The sequence below is a fragment of the Zonotrichia albicollis genome, chromosome 19, assembly GCF_047830755.1.
Source record: "Zonotrichia albicollis isolate bZonAlb1 chromosome 19, bZonAlb1.hap1, whole genome shotgun sequence".
Lineage (NCBI taxonomy): Eukaryota > Metazoa > Chordata > Aves > Passeriformes > Passerellidae > Zonotrichia > Zonotrichia albicollis.
Genome location: NC_133837.1, coordinates 4,698,573 through 4,713,861, shown reverse-complemented (window position 1 = coordinate 4,713,861; position 15,289 = coordinate 4,698,573). Strand labels below are relative to the sequence as shown.

Below are 15,289 nucleotides of genomic sequence, written 5' to 3'. Positions count from 1 at the left end.
GAGAGAGATGGAGGAATGAGGTGGTGTTGAATTTTTAAGTTCCTTTAATGATTTTTTTTTAGTGTGTTTTCTCTTGCCCTGTAGGGGCAGAAAGAAAAGCTAAACAGAAGTAGCTGTCAGCTTGTGAGAAGGGAACAGGGACTGCTCATTGCTGTGTGGGCAGTGAGAGCAGCCTTTGGGGTTGTTTCTGCCTGTGTCTCACCCCAGAGCATGGAAAGGAATGTTCAGGCTGTGCTGCTGGCAGAGCTGAGCCCACAGCAGCTCTGTGCCAGCTCAGGGGCCTCTCCTCTCCTGCACAGCAGAGCAGGGACTTTCAGCAAAGCTCAGTTAGCAGAACATCCCAAAGGACAGCTTAGGGCAACCCATGGGCAGGGCTGGTGCCATCCCTGGGGCAGGGAGCTGGGAAAGGCTCCTGTCTGTGTCCCAGCAGAGCAGGAGTGCTAGATAATGTGTTGGCCTTTTCATTTTGCAAGCTTTGGATCATTATTGCTCTTCAGTGATGAATCATGCGAGGGTCTTGCTCCTCTCTGGGACATTTGTCTGCACTGCAAAACCAGGCACGATTTTTGGAGTTGCCTGGGGCTGAGTTTGTGGCAGAGTCTTGTGGGGAAGGGAAGTTGGAACAATATCTGCTTCTAATGCAGCTGTGCTCTCCAAAACACTAACACTGAACCTGCAATAAAAAGTGTAAGATTTTTCAGCTTTGGTGCTTCCTATGAATGCTGTGCCCTCTGAGGAGCTGCTGTCTGTGTTCAGTGGGGCTGTTGCTGTAACAATGCTCAGCTTGCAGCCTTCTTCCATGGGGAAGTTGGACTGGCTGATCACTCCTTTCTTGAGTGATACTAATTTTTGGGTGGAGGGGACACTTGAGGAAGCAGCACAAGATGCATGTGGAAGGCTTTGTCTCCAGGATGACATAAGGATAAATTCCCAAACTGATCTTTCCCCTTGATGAGACAAACACACTCCTGAAAAAACCTACCACTGGTCTGCTGATGTGAGGGACAAATAAAAGCTGCTGGGAGCAGCACAGGAAATGTTTAATTGTTCAGTTTTGGTTATCTTATACATTCCAACATATAAAATGTGCCAAGGGGCCAGCAGTGACTGAGCAGGACAAACCTTGAATAACAGGCAAACCTTGGCATGGAGTGCTTGGGCCACCTTCAGTATCCAGCACAGATTAAACCTCCATGCCAAATTCCATGAGGGATGTGCAGAATTGGATGAGGTTTCAGAGCAGAGGATTGAGCTGTGTGCCCTGGGCCTTTGTCATGAGTGAATGTTTTATGGATGCTAAAGAATCACCAGCTAAGGTATCAGCAAGACCAGGTTTAGTAGAGAAGTGAAAGTTCCACAAAGTTGTTGGCAAGGTTCACTCTACTACTTACAACATGGTAAAAGCAAACTAAAATATAAAACCAATCAAAATTAATCAAAAAATCTACATTGAGGCTGGGGAGGGGGGGAAGGGGAAGGGTAGGAAAGGGCAAGGATAAAAAGGAAACACAGGATGAGTCACAAGGCTCAGAGCAGACCCCCTTGCAAAACTGAGCCCCAGACTTGACCAGCAGTTTAGGCCCAAAAGTTTAACAGCACTGAACAGCAGAAGCTGTTAAGCTATTGCTTAGGCTGAAATTTAACAATTTCATATAGCATTTACTTTAAAATCTAAAGTACTTAATATAGGAGAGCAGCATTCACAGTGTATTTGCTGCAGTGCATTCCCACTCACACACAGCCATGAAGGGGTCTGTACAAAGAACCTCTGAAGAATTCCCCTCAAGCTCCTGGAAATACATCAGATATCTTTGCATCTTCTCAACAGGCAAAGAGTTGAGCCTCAAGGAATGGTCATAGTTCCTCTCCATCCTGGCCACAATTCAGGTCAGCAGCTTTCTTTGAAAGTCTGATAACAAAAATGTTGTTCTGCTCAGGTTGTTAATCAGGCAAGAAAAGCAGTTTCCAAGGCTGTTTGTTAAGAACCAGGAGTTTGTCAGACAGCACAAGTTCCTGGGAGCAGACAGTGTTTCTGATAAGATTGGGAGTTGCTCAGCCCAGGTGCTGTTCTCAAGGCCTAACAAGCATTTCTGAGATCATAGGGCAGCTCAAGGGATGGGGGAAGGCAGCACCAGAATCCACCCTGTGACTAAAAACAACTTGTCCTGCTCCACAGAGTGGCCCTGTGGTCACCTCTTGCCTCTGTGCCTATAAACAGGGATTTGTTATGTCCAACTTAAAATTTGTGAGAAATTTTCAATCAGGTTAGCTAAATACTGTGATTTTTAAGACTGTTGAATGTGAGGGAACAATATTATGTATGCAAGGACATCTGTGGGACAGTGCTACCTGTCTAGCTAATATAAACACTTCAGCATACAGAACACTACAGTACATTAAACATAAAATGACAGAAATCAGCAAAATTACACCAGGATGTAGTGTTAGATCTGGAATTCCTGTTGCAGTAGGTGACCACCCAAACACAATCCCACCAGTGAGTTCTCCATTTCTCATCACATGGTATATCTGTTCTGTGCTTGATGAATAGTGGTGAGCTCTGTGTCCATTGCTTCACACACCTTCCAGCAGTGAACACAGCTCTTTGTGCTGCAGTAATTTTTGCACCAGTGCAAGGTTCATTCCAGTGGGGGTGAGCAGGAAACCTTGCTGGGATGTGGAGGTAGATTGTAACAATCCATGAGTTGGGACAGAACTGAATAGTTGAAGTCACACCCTCTAATTTTGGAGAAAACTACAAACCTAAATATTTGAATCATGGTTTATTTCTATAGTGGTGTGGTCTCTATGGAATCACAAATAGTTTTTACTCTTCCCAATGTACATAAATACAGTTACAAGCATTTCAGCAGGGTGTATTTCAAAATGACAAACATTTTGTTCAGTGCCAAGACAAATGTCTTGGCCATTAGCATTGGTGTTACTCTCACAAATAAATCCCTGTTGTTCCTGTACAACACACACATCAGCATTGACAGCTTGCCATTTGTTCCCATTTTGCTGGCCTGTGCTCTGTGTTGTGTTGGAAATAATTCCATGATGGTTTAACCCCAGTGCAGTGCTTGGGTGTATGGGGTTTTCCAAGGCACTGTGTTCTGTTAAAGCAAAAGCTGTGGCTTTACTCTTGGTAGGGGTGTGGTGGTGGTAGCAGGGGAGGGAAGAGATGAGATTCTTCTCCATGTTTCAGAAGGCTGATTTATTATTTTATGATATATATTATATTAAAAGAAAATGATATGTTAAAACTATACTAAGGAATAGAAGAAAGGATTTCATTAGAAGGCTTGCAAGGAATAGAAAGGAATGATAATAAAATCTTGTGACTGACCAGAGAGTCTGAGAGAGCTGGGCTGTGATTGGCCATTAATTAAAAACAACCACATGAGACCAATCACAGATGCACCTGTTGCATTCCACAGCAGCAGATAATCATTGTTTACATTATTTTCCTGAGGCCTCTCAGCTTCTCTGGAGAAAAGATCCTAACAAAAGGATTTTTCATAAAATATGTCCCTGACATAGGGTCAGAAGTGAAGTGAACTAGATGCCCCCAAGGTTGAAATTCTCATTAAAATTTGTTTGCATTATCCTTGATCACCTTTTACATTTCAGTGGTCAGGGTACCTCCTCAGCTTTCCCTTACAGCTGCTGCTGCAGTGAATTGTCTCCAGCAGCTGTAGGCAGGGAGAAGGCAGGCTCCAGGATGAGGAGGGGAGTGAAGAGGAAGGAGCCTGCTGCCTGTGCCCACCTTGCTCTATCTCCTGTCACCACCTTCCAGGTGGGATGCTTGGACACCTGGGCCTGTGAGATCTGCCTGCCCAGGAGAGCAGGGAACCACTGAGGGAAGTGTGAGATGCCCCTGTGGTTCCCAGCCCCTCAGATATGGAGAAGATAAGGAAGAAAGTGGAAGCCAGTGAAGGAGACATCACCAGGGCAGCCCTCTGGGTGCTCCCCCTGAGCCACCCCCTCCTTTGGGCTCTGCATCCTTCTTGCTTTTGGGGAGCTTCTGCCCTTTCTTGGCTGCTGAGGATGTGCTGAAAGCCAAGCCCTGCCCCAGTGCCCTGTGCCAGCCTGGCTGGGCTCTGTGCTGCCCCTGGCTCTGTGCAGACTATGGTGGGGACAAAGGACCCAGGCCTGGGGACCCTGCCATGGGGCTCACCCTGCTCTGGTGTTCATCCTACCCTGGGGCTCTCCCTGCCCTGGGGTTTATCCTGCCTTGGAGTTCACCCTGGGGCTCACCCTGCCCTGGGGCTCACCCTGGAGTTCTCCCTGCCTTGGGGCTCACCCGGCTCTGGGGCTCTCCCTGCCCTGGGGTTCATCCTTCCCTGGGCTCTCCCTGCCATCCCCCTCTCCTAGGTCAGGGCTCTATGCCAAGAGATGCCCAAGCAGATCAAGGGCTGGAAGGCAGAGCCCATGGCAGAGAACATCTGGAGCATCCAGCAGTCCCTTCCCTTGGTGAGCTGCCCCTCTCTGCTCTGCTCTGCTGCCCTGCAGCCCTTGGAGGCTCCCAATGTGAAGGGCACCAGGCAGGAAGGGTGTGGAATTCCAGGAGTGGAATGTGGGAGCTCGTCCCAGCCCACCTGGAGCTCCCTGCACTCCTGCCAGCCTCTCTCCACCCCAGAGGAGGTGGCACATGGAGTGCTGGGTGGGACATGCTGCAGGATTTGCTGGTGGGCAGCAAAGCAGAAGGAGGAAGAGGAGGCCGAGATCTGCCCGTGGAGTGGGACTGCAGCCCCCAGTACCTCCTGTGTGCCCCAAGGTCTCTGCTCCTGTTCCCTGCACATCTCACCAGGAGGCACAGCCTGGCACAGGCAGAGCCAGGGCAGCTCCAGTGTGCTCTGTTTGCTGCTCAGAAAAGGGCTGAGCTCAGGGGGATGGGAGAAACAGCAGGAGCTGGAGACTGCCTGGGCCAGGCTGCCCTGGATCCCACCCACCACAGCCCCTCCATCCCACCCCAGCCCCTCCTTGGTGCCCTGGATCCCACCCCAGCCCCTCCTTGGTGCACGTGGGCACCCAAAACCCTTGGTTTGGGAGGAACCTTTTGAAATTCAGCAAAGGCAAGTGCAGGGTCCTGTGCCCTGGGGTATTAATCCAGGATCCCCCAGCACCCACAGCTCCATCCCATGGGTGCCCCAGCACGAGGCCACCCACAGCACAGACCCTGTGTCCAACACAGCTGAGTGCCATGGGGACAGTGCTGGCTTTGGGGACAGCTCTGGCCCTGTTCCCTCTGGCTGTCACAGCCAGGAGCTGTGTGATGCTCTGGCATCAGACCCATTTAGCCAGTGATGGAGCTGTGGGGGTGCTGGTGATGTCCTCCCAATGGTTTCCCTCATTCAGGAGTGGCAGCTCCAGGATGGAGCCCCTGTCAAGGAGCAGCTGCTTGTCCTGCCCAGGACACGCAGGGATGGGAGGTTCCACAGCTCCCACAGCTGCCATCCCAACCTGCCCTCACACCTCAGTCCTTGCTTGGTCACCCAGGACCCCCCTGTGCCCTGCCAGGAGTGTGTGCCATGAGATCCTGGACCTTCAGGATGCCCTGGGGCTGTATTAAGGCAAAACAGCACCAAACACTCCATTAGAAACTTGGAGCTTTTTGGCAGGTTGTACAGACTGTGGTAGCAACAATTTAAACACTCCTGAACAGCCTGTGGATTAAATTTCCCTGGACAACCTGTGGATTAAACTGAGGAACAGCCCACGGATTATTTCAACACTGTGTGGATTAAAATTCTCTGAACAACGTGTGGCAACTTTTTTGAGCAGCCCACAAATTAAAAGCCCATGGATTACACAACTACCCCAAGGAACAGCTCATGAGTTACATTTCCCTGAACTACAAACAGCAATTTCTTAACAGCCCATGGCAGCCACAATTTCAACTTCTAAGGAGAAGGAGCAAGGAAGGAGGAAAGGAAGGAAAACAGAGTCAGAGGAATAACTTGTGTCACCAGCCTGGGTTCCAGCACCGTCCCTGGTCTGATCCCTCAGGATGGTGAGTGCCCCCAGCCCTTGTTCATTGTGGAATTTATAGCCTGGTCCTTGCACAGCCTCGTTTTGTTATTCTTGAACTTTTCAGAACAGGACTGGGGGTTTGTGGGAGCTTCCCCCTCTGTATTCACCATTGTCTAATACAAGCTGGGAAACTGCAAATTGCCCATTTCCCTCATTGCACCTCCTTCATTTTGTGGCCAGCCAGTGGTTGGACTGTGCTGGAGTGGTGGTGGAGAAACCAGGCTCAGCACCCCAAAATTCCCCTGAAAATGCCACAGCTCCCTGCAGAGCTGTGCCTGGCCCAGGAGCCCCCAGGAGCTCACCCAGCCCTCCTGAGGTTTCCCAGAGCAGGGAGATGTCAGTGATCCCACTGCCTGCTGGCCAAACCTGAATTTTTAAAAGGGAGTTTCTAGTCGATGGTTTTTGTAAGGATTTGTCTGATGGATCACTCCGGTTCAAAGATTTTTCCCAGTGTTTGAGTCCTTCACTTCCTAGGCTTGTTGGAGGCTTGTGTTTATCTGTTTTTTTCCTGCTTGTATGACTCTTTGTTTTGGAGCAAAGTGCTGAAAATCAGTGTATTGATGGAGTCAGCAGCAGCTTTCCACTGTTCCCACATCTAAGGGAGAAGGGAAACTCTCATCCTTTTGAGACCTCAAAAATGAAGGTGCTTCCTCTCTGGGGCTGCTCTCCTGGAGTGTTCTGGAATGTTCCAGGCTGTGTGAGAACATGGATCAACTCTCCTGGGCAGGCTCAACTCACCCTGCCAGTGGCTCCTGGGGCACCACCTGTGTGATGGTGTTTGCAGGGGTCCCAGGATGAGGGAAGAGATGAGAATCTTGACTCCATCTTTCAGAAGGCTGATTTATTATTTTATTTTATATATATTATATTAAAAGAAAATGATATATTAAATCTATACTAAAATAATAGAAGAAATTATTTCATCAGAAGGCTTGCAAAGAATAGAAAGGAATGGTAATAAAATCTTGTGACTGACCAGAAAGTCTGAGAGAGCTGGACTGTGATTGGCCATTAATTAGCAACAACCACATGAGACCAATCACAGATGCACCTGTTGCATTCCACAGCAGCAGATAACCATTGTTTACATTTTGTTCCTGAGGCCTCCCAGCTTGTCAGGAGGAAAAACCCTGTCCAAAGGATTTTTCATAAAACATGTCTGTGACACCACCTGCCCGATGTGAGCTGTCCTTGGAGTCGTTTTGGGGCTGAAGGGGCAAAGGCTGGAGGTGTTGTGGGACATGGTCCCTGCAGGTCCTGTTGGTTGCTGGAACAAGACATCAACAGCAGCAGGGGACAATGGGGACATTCCACAGGGGGCTGAGCCATTGCTGTGTAACAATGGGCACTCTTTGCCGGGGCAGGGGGACACTGCAAAGGGGGACTCAAGTGGCACAGGCCCTGGGACAAGGAGGAGACCGAAGAGGAAAGAACCTGTTGGCTGTGCACCTCTTCCTCTTCCTTCTCCTCCTTCTAACACCTGCTACCACCTCCCACCCTGCCTGCTCCTCTCTGGAGCAACAGCACAAGAGGCTCCTCCTGTTCCTGGCAGTTCTGTGCTTTTGGACAGACAGCAGCAATGGAAACGATCACTCTGGGCCAGATGCTGCAGATTGCCCTCGGGTCAGCGAGAGCTGGAGCCGTTGACTTTGAGCAGCTGCACAACCTCCTGAATGCATTGCTTCTGCACCTGGGCCTGCACGATCTGCTGGTCCAGGAGAACGGGGAACTCCTGGAGGGGGCTGAGGAAAGCCCTTTTGCTTTCCTTAAGGAATTAAAGGAGAGAGTGGAAGCCAATGAAAAAGATATTGCTGAGGTAGAGGCTCTTCCCAGCCCCAAGCGCTCCCCCCAAGCCACCCCCTCCTCCGGGCTCTGAGCCCCTCATGCTGCTGGGCAGCTGCTGCTGAGGATGTGCTGAAGGCCAAGCAGTGCCCCGGGCAGGCCCTGTGCTGCCCCTGGCTCTGTGCAGACCATGGTCGGTGCAAAGGCCCCAGGGACCCTGCCCTGGGCTCACCCCAGCATCCCCCTGTCCCAGCTCAAGACAATGTGCCTGGAGCTCCGTGAGGAGGTCAGTGCGGTGAAGCTGGAGCAGTCCCAGATGGCAGAGAACATGCAGTACCTGATGCAGAACTTCAACATGGTGAGCTGCTGCTGGTGCCCCTTGAGCTGCCCCTCACAGCCCCTGCAGGCTCCCAGGATGAAGGGCACCAGGAGGGATGAGAGGGAAGGGTGTCCTGAGAGTGGAATGTAGGTGCTCATCCCAACCCCCTGGAGCTCACCCCAACCCATCTGGAGCTCACCCCAACCCACCTGGAGCTCATCCCAACCCATCTGGAGCCCATCCCAACCCACCTGGAGCTCAATCCAACCCATCTGGAGCTCATCCCAACCCCCTGGAGCTCACCCCAACCCACCTGGAGCTCATCCCAACCCACCTGGAGCTCACCCCAACCCCCCCGGAGCCCCCCACTTTCCATCTGCCAGCACAGCTCCAGGGAGGGCAGAAGGGCACCACTGTCCACAGGTCAGGCTGGTGGTTGAGGTCACTGCCTCCCTCAGACAGGGCTGCTGGGGCTTTGTGAACTAAACAGCCATCAAGAAAAGCAACCTGGGTCTAGGGAGGGTGAGGAGATAAAGGTCCACCTGGGAAATACAGTCACAGCCACTTGGCTTAGCCCTGTCCAGGATCCCTCTGTTGGTGTCCAAGTTAATTTGCAGATGTCCCTTTTGGATCCTGCTCCTGTGTTCTGACTCCTGTCCCTGTCCTTGCCCTGCTCCAGGAACAATTCCAGAACATGATGGATGAGTTCCGGAACCAGCTGTGGGAGTCTCTCATGGTATGTCCTTGGGCACACCCAGGGCAGGGTCTCCAGATGTTCTGGGGGATGGAGGGGGCCAACACTCCTCTGGATCCATCCTGCCCCCCGTTACACAGATGGCTCTGGTGCCTTCCTTCCCAAAATACAATCTGGAGAGGCTGATGCTCTCCCCAGCCCCAGAGGAGGGGACAAACGTGTGCTGGGACATGCTGGTGGGCAGGAAACCAGGAGGAGGAGGAGGAAGAGGAGGCTGAGGTCTGGCAGGTGGAGTGGGATCACAGCCCTCTGCACCTCCAGCCACTCTGCACCCCAGCACCTCTGCTGAGCGTGCTCAGGACTCCTCTGCCCTGTGCATCCCACCAGGAGAAGGACCTGGCATAGGCTGAGCCAGGGCAGCTCCTCAGCTGGCCCCACATGTGCTCCCAGCTTGTTTTCTGCTCAGAAAAGGGCCATGTTCAGGGTGGTGGGAGAAACAGCAGGAGCTGGTACCTCCCTGGGTACGGCCAGGCTGAGTTGGCATCCACAACAGCCCCTCCTTGCCCTGCATCAGGCAGGACCATGGCTCCCAACCTACAGATCTCTCTGGAGTGGTGGCTGTGACTGGGGGACAGCAGAGGGATGTCACAGGGCAGGGCTGGGATGCTGAGTCCCCTTGCTGGAGGCCAGAATGCCTTTCTGTTGTGTTAGATGGCATCACTCGGGTGTTTGCTGATCCCCTGGGTTGGCTGTGAAATCCACGGTCATGGAGGTGCCCAAAGGGCTAAACTGGCTGGGGAGGAACATTTTGGAGTTCAGCACAGGCAAGTGCAGGGCCCTTCACCTGCAGAGGAACAGCCAGGACTCAGCGCCTGGAGAAGCAGCTCTGTGGGGAAGGAGCTGGGGCTCCTGGTGCCCAAGGAGCTGCCCATGAACGGCACTGGTGTCCCGGGGAGCGTTAGGAGAGCATTTCCAGCAGGTCAGGGGTGATGCTGCCCCTCTGCCCAGCCCTGGCCAGGCCTCCCCTGGAGCAGTGTCCAGCTCTGGGCTCCTCGGGATGGGACACACGGAGCTCCTGGAGCAGGTCCTGTGGAGGGGCACAAAGATGCTCTGGGGGCTGGGGCAGCTCTGTCCTGGGGAAAGGCTGAAGGTGCTGGGGCTGTTCAGCCTCAAGAGGAGACACTGAAAGGGAACCAAGGCTGGGAGGCTGATGCTGAGCATCCAGGGGGATCTGTGCCTCAGTTTCCCCAGGAAGAGCTGGGTTGGGAGGCTGGCTTGGGGATCCTGAATGCAGCCCAGTGTGGCAGCCAGCCCATCCTCTCCTTCCCAGTCTGCCATGAAGGAAATGCTGGCCGGACCCAGCGCCCGAGAAAAGAAGGCTGGCCAGGCCCTGGAGTCGGAGGAAGACCTCGGAGGGCTGATTGTCATCGGCAATGAAAGTACCTCTGGGCACAGCTGGGGGGGAGCCCCAGGGTGGGAGGGCACAGGGGGGCTGCAGAGCGCTGGCCTGTCCCCCAGGCAGGCTCCCCCTGCCTCCCCTGAGCCTGGGCAGCTCCCTCTGGTTTCTCCTTGCAGTTCCCCTCGTGGAAAGGCCCAAGACAGCGAAGCGTGGGGAGAGCCGGCCTGACAGCCCCAAGGCCGAGGGCAAAGAGAAGGACGAGGCTGCCAGCAGCGACGTTGGGGACAGTGACACAGCACAGAGTGACACGGCACAGAGCAGGGCACCGTCTGCCACGGCACAGAAGGGCGTGGGACAGAAGGACATGAGGCAGCGGGGTGACACAGGACGGACTGACACGGAACAGAAGGACGTGGGACAGAAGGATGTGAGGCGAGGTGTGCAACGGAGCGATACAGGACAGAGTGACATGGGACAGAAGGGCATGGGGAAGAGTGTGAAATGGGGTGACAGAGGAGGGACTGACATGGGACAGGCTGACATGGGACAGGAGGACATGGAACAGATCAAGAAGGAAGAGTTGGAGATGGACATTGCTGAGGTAGAGGCTCTTCCCAGCTCCCTGGACAGTCGCCCTGAGATGACCAGCACGGGAGAGATCAGGGAAGAAGAGACCAAGATGGGCATCTCCAAGGTAAAGGCTCTTCCCAGCCCCAGGGGTGCTGCCCCTCCTTTGGGGTCTGCACCCCCATCTTGCTGCCCTTACACCAAGGGCTGGTTTAACACCAAGCTCCCAGTGGCACAGGGGGCTTCCTTGAGGGAAAGGGGTGCAGTTCTGGGGGCAAGAGCTGGGGCTGAAACACTGCTCTGTTTGCTCAGGCTCCTCCCCATGCTCAGATGAAGATTTCAGATGGCACCACCTCAGAAATGCATCCAGGAGCCCCTGGCAGCGGTGCCCCAGTCCAGAGGGTGCAGTCAGTCCGAGGTGTCCCAGGATCCCAGGACCTGTGGGTGCCATCTGAGAGCGTGGCTGGGCCCAGCAGGTGAGTGCCACGGGGACAGCAACGGCTTTGGGGACAGCACTGGCCCTGTTCCCTCTGGCTGGGCCCTGGTGTGGGACCCATTTATCCACTGGTGGAACCATGGGGATGCTGATGAGGGTTTCCTCCCACTGGCAGCAGGCTCCCAACACCCAAGGAACCTCGAGAAGGCGGCCTCAGGATGGAGGCGTACCCAGCTGAACCTGGCATGTAGGTGCAAAGGCCTTTGTGACAAGTGTGGGGGACAGCGGCTTGTCCCCTGGCAGGGCTGGGACATGCAGTGCCAGAGCCAAGTCGTGATCTGCCCTCCTGACAGGGCACAGGGGGGTCCTGGGTGCTGAGCAAGACAGAACACAGGTGTGAGGGTGGTTGGGATGGTGTGGGAGTCACAGCTGTGGGAGTCTGAGCCCTCCACCTCCCATCCATCCCTGTGGGTCCTGGGCAGCCATGAGCAGCCACCCAAAATTATTTTGGAGGCACCAGTGAGACCGAGATGAGTGTGTCGCAGGCTGGGAGCATCCCACGCCAACAGGGGGTACAGGAACCCCCTCCTTGTCCCCTTGCCATGGGTCTGGGTTGCCCCTGGGAGCCATTCCCATAGCAGTGGGTTTTGGGAGCTTCACCATTGTCCAATATGAGCCGGAGCTTTGTCCCAGGTGGGACTCCACAAATTGCCCATTTCCCCCATCACAGCCCCTTTATTTTGTAACCAGCCAGTGGGTTGGACTGTGCTGTGGTGGTGGTGGAGAATTCAGGCTCAGCACCCCACGATTCCCCTGAAAAGGCTGGAACTCCCTGCAGTGCCTGCCCAGCCCTTCTCTCCCTGCTCTAGGATGTTCCTGAGGGTGCCCTCTGCCGAGTACGCACCTTGTGACCCGCTGGTGAAGATGTCTGCACAGTGAGTGCAAGGGGCTGCGACAGGGGCACCTGGCTGCTGGCAGTGCCCTGCAGCGTCAGGGCTGCCTCGTGCGGCCCCTGTCACCCACCTGTGTCCCCTGTCACCCTCGCAGACGCCCTGGGGTCGTCCCGTCCACGCCGCCGGCAGCCCCCGGGCTCTCCATGCGCATGCCCCGCCTGCGCAGGCCGGACCAGAGGTAGGGGGACATGGGGACCCTCCCCTGGCCCTGGGGACCCTGGCCCAGCAGGCAGAGCTCTTCCCTGGGGGCTGGAAGGGGCTGGAGGTGCCCAGGCAGGGAGGAGCTGCAGAGGGCAGCTGGGTCAGAGGGGTTTTGCAGCCCCCTGTGCTGCCCTGCCAGGCCCTGAAGCCCCACGGGATGAGCCGTGCCTGGTGTCAGCCTCAGCTCAGGCTTGGTGGGGACTTGGTGCTTCCTGTCCCAAAATCAAGCCCTGGAGCTGGGACAGCGCTGCTCCTGCCTCCTGCTGTCCCCTGCAAAGGGCACCAGGACCTGTCACGCCATGGGCAGCTCTTGGGGCTGCGGGGAAAGGGCAGACCCCGCAGGGCTGGGTGGGCACGGCTGAACTGCCTGGGGAGGAACATTTCGAAGTGTTGCAAGTGCAAGGTCCTTCACCTGTGGAAGAACAGCCCCAGGCACCAGCTGGAGCAGCTGGATGAGGGGGAGCACCCCCTGCACCCCTCCCCGGCACGGCAGGGTGAAGCACAGGGTGCCAGGGCACTGAGCAGCTTGTGCCCTGTCCCACAGGGACGAGGCAGCCGACGGCTACACCCGCCGGTCCCCGATGTACTCCGGCGGCAAACACACCAGCGTCAGCCCCGTGCAGCGCATGGAGCCCCTGCTCCCGGACCCCAACCTGGTAGGGATGGGTGAGGAGGGGACACACCGAGGCTGGGACAGAGGTGCTGAGCGCCTGGGGGAGCGTCTGTGCCTCAGTGTCCCCAGGAGGAGCTGGGCGGGGGGTGCTGAGCGCAGCCCAGTGCGGCAGAGCCAGCCCATCCCCTCCTTCCCAGCCCGGCACGTACGAACTGATGGGCAAGGACGGAGTCGTGTACCGGGGCCGGATGGTCCCGGAATGAGCGAGCAACGCCGGCCTGCAGAAATAAAGGGTAACCAACCAACAGCCTGTGCCTCCTGAGCGGAGCAGATCTGCCCTTCGTGCACAAGGAGGGGTTGGCAGCGTCCCGTCCTGCAAACAGCCCCTGTGAAACCCAGGCTCTGTGTCAGCAACCTGGGGTCGAGCAAACCCTGACCTGGCTTGGGCCCCACTTGTGCCCTGCCAGGGGACCCCCAAAAGGGGGACAGGAGGAGGAGCTCATTTGCTGCTGGAAAAGGGGGAAATGGGGACCTCAGCGGGAAGGGCAGCAGCAGAGCACGGTTTGATGCCAAAAGCAAATCCCAGCCCGAGCCGCTGGGATGAGCATGGCTGAGCTGCCTTCCTCCCCTCCGAGTGAAGGAAACCCCCTCTGGCACCCCCTCATTCCTCTCACAGCGCTGCCACTGACTGAGGGCACAAACCCCTCTGCTGCCACCTCCAACCAACAGCACAGGGACACCTGGGGTCCCCTCTTTGCCCTGGTGCCACTCCAAGGCTTGGGGCTGCTTCTCCAGCCCCCTGTGCCACCCTGTCCTGTGTGTGCTGAGATACCTGGAGCCCAGGGGGACACCGAGGGGTGTCACAGCTGGGGACACACGGCTGCGGGCACAGGGGGCTGGGGATGTCCCCTCCACCACAGGCAGTGACACTTCCTGGGGACACAGAGGCGGTGGCACCTCTGGGATGAGTGGGAGGGTGAGAAACCCTGAGGGGAACCCCACTGGAACACGGAGGGGACCCAGAGCTTGTGGGGGACATCCCCTGGGGCTGCCCTGCCCTCCTGGTGGATGTCCCCAAACCTTTGTCCCCCACAGGGACAGCCTCCATCCCCGTCAGCTCCCTGTTGTGTTTGCTCTCCCTGCTGGGTTTGAAACCTGCTCTGGGGGTACTGAGGTGGACACAGCTGGATCTGCCCAGTGCCACCTCCTGCAGGATAACTGGGAACACTCTGAGCAAACCCCTGGGCACCAGAGCAGAGCCCACAAAAACCATCCTGCACTCCTGGTGGGGTTGAGGAGCCTAAAAACACATTTGGGGCTGATTGGACTTGCAGGACATGGCCCAGCTGGGGTCTCCTCTGTGGTGCTCACCATCCTCCTGCCCCTTTGCTGCCCCAGCATCCAGGTGCACCCTGTAAACACCCCCTGAACACACCCCCAGCCCTGGCTGATCTTTGGAGCAGGTAAATAACCCCAGACGGATTTTTTTGCCTTTTCTCCTTGGAGTTTGTGCCATCCTGGGCACCTCCCCATCCCTGCAGGAAGCTTTGGGCTTGTGCCTTGAGCCTCCCTGTCATCCCTGACACTTGCAGAGCTGCTGTGCTCCCACTTTTGGGGTTTTGCCCCAGCTGTTTGGTGTGTGAATGCAGTGACCACGGGCCTGGTGAGCTCCCATGTCCTCAGGCTGGTGACCCTTCTGCAGAGGAGGACACTCAGAGGCCACCATCCCCTCTCAAGTGTCCCCACAGTGCTGAGGCCTGGGGGGGCTCATCCCTGGCTGGGTGATGGGGCTGGGGGGGCTTTTTCAAGCTGTGAGATTTTGTAAGAGGACAAACAGGGGTGCCAGCTGCACATGGGGGCTCCTCACTGTGCTGGCCCTGGGTCTCCCCTTGCCCCTGATCCCTCCTCTTTGGGGACAGCAGTGGTGGCTTGTGCACACACTCAGTTCCCACTGAGGGGTCAGAGCAGTCACCCCCATTTTCAGTGCCCTGCCAGGGACACCCTCCCAACACAGAGAAAAGGCAGTGACAGCTGGTGTTAAAAAAGTGATTTTTTTTTTTTTTAGTTTTTATTATTTTTTAAATTAATAAAAAACCTTCAACCTGTTTTTTTTGCTGGATCTTTTTTATCTTTTTTTTTTTTTTTTTTTTTTTTTGGTTTTCTGTCTGTTTTTTTTTAAGCAACATTGATTTGAAAACTAAAAAACCCCCAGCTCCCCCCTGCCTGGGGAAGCACCACGTAGGGCGGTCACAGGGACAGGGGGACATCACTCTGATAAACCCCCAGGCC

The 15,289-nt window shown here is 55.3% G+C and overlaps 1 protein-coding gene across 1 annotated transcript; it reads left to right on the top strand.

Moving 5' to 3' along the window:
• Nucleotides 1-7,908: 7,908 nt before the first annotated feature.
• On the top strand, nt 7,909-14,145 carry LOC141731243 (uncharacterized). Its single transcript, XM_074555270.1, has 10 exons — nt 7,909-8,176; nt 8,817-8,873; nt 10,162-10,270; nt 10,407-10,924; nt 11,110-11,273; nt 11,409-11,480; nt 12,103-12,168; nt 12,281-12,364; nt 12,932-13,043; nt 13,198-14,145. The coding sequence occupies exons 1-10, from the start codon at nt 8,009-8,011 to the stop codon at nt 13,261-13,263; spliced, it is 1,416 nt and encodes a 471-aa protein (XP_074411371.1). The 5' UTR covers nt 7,909-8,008; the 3' UTR covers nt 13,264-14,145.
• Nucleotides 14,146-15,289: the final 1,144 nt, after the last annotated feature.